The 7489-nt window shown below is 61.1% G+C and overlaps 1 protein-coding gene across 1 annotated transcript in view; it reads left to right on the forward strand.

Moving 5' to 3' along the window:
* The window catches only part of SCN4A (sodium voltage-gated channel alpha subunit 4), a 33609-nt gene that overhangs the window by 17791 nt on the left and 8329 nt on the right, over nt 1-7489 (forward strand). The window contains exons 14-17 of the mRNA XM_006146792.3: nt 2314-2811; nt 4788-4923; nt 5507-5661; nt 7305-7484. Of these exons, the coding sequence (XP_006146854.1) occupies nt 2314-2811; nt 4788-4923; nt 5507-5661; nt 7305-7484 (969 nt within the window). The remainder of the gene's footprint in view (nt 1-2313; nt 2812-4787; nt 4924-5506; nt 5662-7304; nt 7485-7489) is intronic.

Genomic DNA, 7489 nt, shown 5'->3' on the forward strand with positions numbered 1-7489 from the left:
GTCGGGCAAGCACACTTGCCCTTTAGGGAAAACCCCTCCAAAAAAAAAAAAAAAAAAACTTTAAAAAGAAAGAAAGAACAGCAGTAATTGTGGTAACGATAGTGTCAGCACCAGCAGTAACAGCGCTGACCCTGCCTGTTAGTCCACACTGACCAAGCACTCTGGCTTCGTCATGCGTGTCCTTTCACTAACCCTGGCCCACCCCAGGGGGATGTGCTATTTCATCTTGGCTTTGTAGATGAGGACGCAAAGGCCCGTGAGGTAAATCGGCAGTGTGTACCAGATCTGAGTCCAAGCAGTCTGACCCCAGAGCAGGGCACCGCTGCACTGCACTGCTCCCGTGAGCATGCCCCCCACCTCGCTTGCACACATGTGAACACGCACGTGCATGCTGCCAACACCTTCTTCTGGCCCACTCTGCGGCTCTCCCAGTTTGCTCGGAGGCAGTGGAGCAGTCCAGGGAGGCAACGTCAGCTCCTTGGGCACTGTGCCCTCCCCTGCCCCCCAGGCCTCAGAGAAGCAGGTGTCTGCCAGAGGGCACCAGGGCACCCAGCCAGGGCATGTGGGGACCTGTGGCCCCTGCGTCCCCAGCACTTGGTCACTTCCTCTGGGCTACTGTGAAGAAGAGGAGGAAGTGACTAGGTCCAGGTGACCCACCCCACAGAGCCCACAGGCACGTGATATCCGTCCCCCTCCCCTCCACCATCGCCACTGCCACCCCACCCCCCGTGCCAGGGCGGCTATTTCTGTCGCAGGCTGGAGCCGTGTGCACACCCGCTGTCCCAGAGAGCAGCTAATTCCCGTCTCAGATGTGGTTCTGGCAACTGGATGCTTCCCCCGAGAGAGGGAAGAAAGACCGAGAAATTCTAGGGGCAAAGGCTCAGGAGTACTGGGGGCCATGGCGGGCAGGCGGGAAGTCTCCCCAGCACCTCTTCTTGAAGAAGGTTTTGATGTATTTTTTAAGATATTGCGAGTTAAGACGGTGTCGGAAAGACCTTGGAGGACGCCGGAGAAGCCAGGCGCCGAGACACGTGGAGCAGGGTCAAGGGTGGCGCGCGCTGCACAGGCGCCCTCCTCCCTGCTGTGCACGCGCCTCGCCCGCCCGGCCCTCCAGAGTCAGAGCCTGGCTGTGCCTGTGCCTCGCGGGAGCTGGGACCCCACCCCAGCTGGACCGCACCTTCCTCCCACTGTCCAGAACGGGCGGACAGGTGGAAGGGAGGCCTCCATACTGCACACCTCCGGGGAGAAGGAGGGGACATTCACATTGCAGTCTAAGGGAACAGTGCCCTCTAAAGTGGGGCGATGGCTGGATGCCTGGGTTCGAGTCCCGGCTATGCTGCGTGTCCTACGGCAAGTTGCTCCACCTCTTTAGGGCTCCCTTTTCTCCTCTCTAGAACGCTCAGCTGGCCTTGGAGTTAACCACACGCTGTCCTGTCCCTCCTACAGTTTCCTCGTTACTGCACACACACACAGCGTGTTTCAAGCACCTACTGTGTGCTCCGCTTGTGTTGATCTCTTGATCCTCACAACAATGTGGGGGGTATCGGAATCATCCCACTTTACAGATGAGGAAACTGAGGCTCAGAGCAGTGAAGCAACTTTGCCTTAGGACACACAGCTAGTAAACTAGGGTGCAGAGCCAGGCAGCATGGTTTCACAGCTTGTGTACCCCAGTTTCTACTGTTACCCAAACCCAGTGTTGTCTGTGTCTGACCACCTGCCTGTCTCTGCGAAGCTGTGAGCTCACTCCTGGAGCGGGAGGGGCTCAGGACATGACTGAGGAAGGAGGCGTGGGCTTGGGGGAGACCAGTAGCTTCTTATGTCCCTTTCAGCCGGGATTTGAGAAGAGAACCAGGAGTGGGTGGAGTAGGGAGCCCCAAGGAGAGAAAGGGGGTGACTAGCGGTAGGCCGAACACCCCTTCCAGAGCCTTAGGGGAGTCCGAGCATCAGGCGGCACGGGGGTCTACGTAAAGATGGAGAAAATACGGCTCACAAGTTGGGCTCCCCGGCGGTCCTGGAAGCTCAGGAACCCGAGCCCCGTTCTTGGTTCTGTCTTCTGGCTGTGAGGTAGGAGAGAGTCGTGGAAAGAGCCCTTGTCAGCCGGAGGGGCTCCCTGACCCCCACCTTCGCCTTGGTTAGCAGAGTCCATCAGATGCCCAAGCCTCAGCTCCACATCTGCAAAGTGGGGTGATAGTGGTCCTCACCCCCTGCGCAGCGGTGAGCGTGAGGACATGGCGACCTCCTCCCCAGCGTCTGACGTGGGGTAGCCGCGTCTGAGACCTGAGGGCGGCCGTGCCCTGCACCCTCTCCCAGGTCCTGAACCTGTTCCTGGCTCTGCTGCTGAGCTCCTTCAGCGCCGACAGCCTGGCGGCCTCTGACGAGGACGGCGAGATGAACAACCTGCAGATCGCCATCGGCCGCATCAAGTGGGGCATCGGCTTCGCCAAGGCCTTCCTGATGGGGCTGCTGCGCGGCAAGATCCTGAGCCCCAAGGACATCATGCTCAGCCTCGGGAAGCCCGGCGGAGCCCAGGAGGCCGCAGAGGCCGGGGAGGCCGGAGAGGGTGGCCCTGAGGGCGAGAAGAAGGAACCGCCGCCTGAGGAGGGTGACAAGGACCTGAAGAAGGACAACCACATCCTGAACCACGTGGGCCTGGCTGACGGCCCTCCCTCCAGCATCGAGCTAGACCACCTCAACTTCATCAACAACCCCTACCTGACCATCCAGGTGCCCATCGCCTCCGAGGAGTCGGACCTCGAGATGCCCACGGAGGAGGAGACCGACACTTTCTCGGAGCCCGAGGATGGCAAGGTGAGTCCGTGCTAGGGTCCGGCTTGAGGGGTCAGGGGTCAGACAGACTCGGCTTCAAGTTTTTACGTGACCCTGAGTGGGTCAGAGCCTCTCTGAGCCTCAGTTTCTCTTTCTGTAAATGGGGGTGATGGTACCTGCTGCAGCATTAGCGGAGATGCTCTGTGTAAAGCCCGCCGCCAGTTCGCTGTGCTCGGTGACGGTTATTGAGTTAGTAACGTGATTATTGAGATTGGCCCTGTCTGTGCAGGTGCTCCCCCCCTTCCCTCCCGTCCCTCAGCTGCACCTGGGCCTCAGCACCAGCAGGTGGCGCCCTTGAGCAGGCTGCTCTTGACCAATGACACCTCAGCTCCAGGACTGGGACCCAGGAGGCCTCTCTTGATTCCCACTCTGGGCTTGAAGCCCTTGCCAAGCCCTTGCCATTGCATCTATTTCTGCTTACACCCCACCTGGGGCTGGTTGCTATTCTTGGAGAGGGTCAAGGTACCAGGTCCAGGCCTGGGTCTCAGGAGAGGAGCTGAGGGCCTGTGGGAATTGGGGACCAGGAGCACAGAGAGCAGCCTCCCCTCAAGGCAGGAGTCCTGACCCCCCAACCCCAGCCCTCGGAGTGGCCTTGTGGCTAAGACGCCCACTGCCCAGCCGCAGCGGGTGCACAGTGAGGAGGGGACTGGGACACAGGTGGCAGTCACTCTCAGAAGCTAGTGCTGAGACAGGGACCCTGCCTGGGCCTGCCAGAGCAGCTGGCTCTGGACCCCCTCGCCCACCCTCTCACTCTGCAGAGAAACATCTGTCCCTATACTCTGGTCTCCCCTCCCGAGCCCCTTCCCGAGCCCCCCACACCGTCAGCCCTGGGCCTGGCTGGGCACCCGAGCCTCACGACCTTTGCCCTGAAAGCCCTTGACTCCTCATCCCCCTTCTGTGGCACGCTGACTTACCAGGGGGCCGAGTGTCAGCCGAGCTATAAATAAATACCCAGGAAACAGGGCACCAACCTCGGTATGAGGAACATGGTGGGGGAGGGTCCAGGGAGAGGCAGGGGCCTGGGACTCCCTAAAGGGGGGCAGATGCAGCTGGGGGGCATGTGGGAGTCGGGGCACAGATGCAGAGCAAACAACTCAGCGTGTGTCCTGGCTAACCTGCCACCCTGTGCCTCGGTTTCCCTTTCTGAGATCTGGAAACAAGGACTCCCCGGCTTCCTGCACCACCCTGGACACAGCTGCCACCCCACTTCCCCCCGCTGCCCTTCTCTGTCTTCCGCTGCAGGGGCCTCGCCCCAGTCATGTAGGGGTCGCTTTGCAGAGAGAGGGCCCGGGCCGGTAAGCTGGCCTGGGGTAGCACCAGGAGGAGTGGGAGGAGGCCAGAGCCCCGGCCCCCCACCCCCACCCCCACTCAGATCAAGTTCCCTTGGGCCGGACTCAGGCCTTGGCTGGGGAAAAGTTTCCAGCCTTTCTGGGTTCCTCAGCCAAATGGAGCCTGGGGGCGGAAGGCTCCGCTGTGCCGTCACATGGCGCTCGCTGCATGCCACGGCTCCCGGCTCCGTCCTGGCGCCTTCTACACCCCCCTGCTCTCACATGGCCTCATTCCTCTGCTGACCCCCTGCACGGCTCCCCACTAGACCCCAGCTGGGCTGAGCTCCCACCAGCCTCCCCCAGCTCAGAGGGACCCCGGCCTCCACCCTACCTGATGCCCTTGAGTGTCCCCTCACACCCTCCTGCCCCTTCCAGGCCTCAGGCCTGCTCTGCTCCAAAGTTCAGGCCTGCGGGGTCACTGTGGTTCCGCGAGCAACACAGTGCTGACTCCTTAGTCCAGCGCCGAGTGAGTGAGTGAAGGGATGAGGAGGGATGAGGCTGTAGGGGACACCTGGGGAATGGACACCCTCTTCCTCCTTTCCCTTCTGCTCTCTGGTTCTACCCCACCTGGTGAGAGGGTGAAGGGGTCTCTCGAGACCCTGGGGTCACGTGACCCTGTGGCCCCCGCAGAAGCCGCCGCCCCCTCTCTACGACGGGAACTCCTCCATCTGCAGCACGGCTGACTACAAGCCCCCCGAGGAGGACCCCGAGGAGCAGGTCGAGGAAGACCCTGAAGGGGAGCAGCCCGAGGAATGTTTCACTGAGGGTGAGGGTGTGCCCACAGGCCTGTGTGTTCCTTCCTTTCCCGGGAGCTTCCCCCAGCTCAGCCATTCCCCTTAGGGGCTGGCTGTGTCAGGGCCCAAGTTCAGCAGAGAAGCACGCGGCCACTGTCCCCTGCTCACCACTGGGGAGCGCACCCAGCCCCTCCATGGGGCAGAATCCTGAATGCTCCTAAGACTACCCTCCTCCTCCTTCTCTTCAGGGAGAGAACGCTCCCTGCCCTTCCTTCAGGAGACAGTCCTGGGGACACGCTTTTGTCCCAAGGGCCTGGGCTGTGCAGAGTGAAGGCCGCCTGGGTGAGGAGGGGAGGAAGGGCACCTGATAGCGCCTGGACCTGGGCAGGGGCCAAGCCCGTTCTCAGAACGTCTCTCCTCCTCATGTCCACCCTGGTGTGGGTGGGCCGGGCTGCCGAGGGAGGACCCGACTCCTGTGTCCCCCGTTCCTGACCATTCCCAGATGCAGCCAGGTGTTGGGAGGAGGTGGGGGCTGTAGGGGACACCTGGGGACATGCTGGCTGTGCACTGGAGGCAGGCCAGGGGGTGACAGGATGCCACCTCGCCCTCCGCCAGCCTGTGTGCAGCGCTGCCCCTGCCTCTATGTGGACATCTCCCAGGGCCGCGGGAAGATGTGGTGGACCCTCCGCAGGGCCTGCTTCAAGATTGTCGAACACAACTGGTTTGAGACCTTCATCGTCTTCATGATTCTACTCAGCAGCGGGGCCCTGGTAGGCACTGCAGAGGGGACAGGGCAGGTGCCAGGCCCAGAGAAGGCCCTTCTGGGGCTGCCTCCTCGCCACACAGGCACGGGTGTGGCTTGAACAGTCCCAAACAGAGAATCCCGAAGGGCTTCTCCTGCCGTCCAGGATATGTGTAGACTATATGAACTTTCTTAGAGCGGCAGGTAGCCCTCCCTGCGTGGGTTCTGACTTGCATGCAGATGGGGCGCAGGGAGCCCTGGGAACTTGGGGTCAGGGTAGGGCAGGACTGAAGAGATGTCACTGGAAACCCCTAGCAGGTGACCGAGGCTTGCCGTTACTAGGCCTGGGGAAGGTCGGGAACTGAGGGGAGCCTCCCTACCAGGAAACCCGCTCAGCCCCGTAATGGGCAGAGGGGAGTCTGGGGAACAGCGGGCCCTGGCTGGTCCCACCCCAGACCTTGGGAACCAGCAGCAGAGTCGGGTTTGTGTTCTGGCTCTGGCAGCTTTGCAAACATACCAGGCATGCGCATGGGTGCCCGGGGTCCTGACGGAATGGAGAGCTCGAGGGAAACGTCGGCTTCTGGGGACGCTCACTCAGGAGCTATGAAACTGGAGGCCGGGCCCGACCATGGCCCAGTGGCAAATGCAATGCTCTGGGAGGCTGACGCTCATGGGAAGGTTCTGAGTTCATGTCCGGAGACCTCCCTGAGTATGCGGCGTGCACAGGCTGTGATCAAGGGCTGGCTGACGCTGGGGTGGATTGTAGTGTCAAAACTCTACTGGGGGGTGGGGCGGCAGGTGGCGTGGTGGTGGAGGCACTGGACTCCCACAGGGCTGACCACGGTTTGAGTCCTGAACCCAGCAGCTTGCTTTCTCTCTCTCTCTGGTCAAATTGAATAATAATAATAAGTAATAAAATTTAAAATACAATACAAAACAACCCTGTTTGGGGGTGTTCTCTCTATCTCCCTGTCTCTCACTTATGGAGGAAATAAAAAAATACATGTCAAACTTAACCAGTAGACAAAAGCTGAAGGCGTTGTCACCATGTGCCAGACCCTGACTGGCCTGAACCAGAGCCTTCTGGGGCCCAGGAGCACAGGACTTGCCGTGTTCACCTGCAGGGACCAGGGGACTCGTCCGCTTCCTGCCCTCGGCAGAGCTGGCTCTCACCAGAAGTGAAATGGCCACCAGCAGCTGCCTTCGCCCTTCTGGCGTTAAAACCTCGGAGCTCTCTATGAACTTTCTTAGAGCGTCAGGTAGCCCTCCCTGCGTGGGTTCTGACTTGCATGCAGATGGGGCGCAGGGAGCCCTGGGAACTTGGGGTCAGGGTAGGGCAGGACTGAAGAGATGTCACTGGAAACCCCTAGCAGGTGACCGAGGCTTGCCGTTACTAGGCCTGGGGAAGGTCGGGAACTGAGGGGAGCCTCCCTACCAGGAAACCCGCTCAGCCCCGTAATGGGCAGAGGGGAGTCTGGGGAACAGCGGGCCCTGGCTGGTCCCACCCCAGACCTTGGGAACCAGCAGCAGCAGCAGGAGCGGGACGAGGCTGTGGCCCTGTGGTTCTGCACGCCGCACAGCGCCAGCTCCTTAGTCCAGTGCTAGCGAGCGAATGAGTGAGCGAGCGCGTCTGCTCCTCCTCTCTCCCTCCGGGCGTGCCGGTGCCCCCAGGCCTTCGAGGACATCTACATCGAGCAGCGGCGAGTCATCCGCACCATCCTGGAGTACGCCGACAAGGTCTTCACCTACATCTTCATCCTGGAGATGCTGCTCAAGTGGGTGGCCTACGGCTTCAAGGTGTACTTCACCAACGCCTGGTGCTGGCTCGACTTCCCCCTCCTGGACCTGCGTGCCCC

This window comes from Tupaia chinensis, unplaced genomic scaffold, assembly GCF_000334495.1.
Source record: "Tupaia chinensis unplaced genomic scaffold, TupChi_1.0 Scaffold000187_1, whole genome shotgun sequence".
NCBI classification, from domain to species: domain Eukaryota; kingdom Metazoa; phylum Chordata; class Mammalia; order Scandentia; family Tupaiidae; genus Tupaia; species Tupaia belangeri.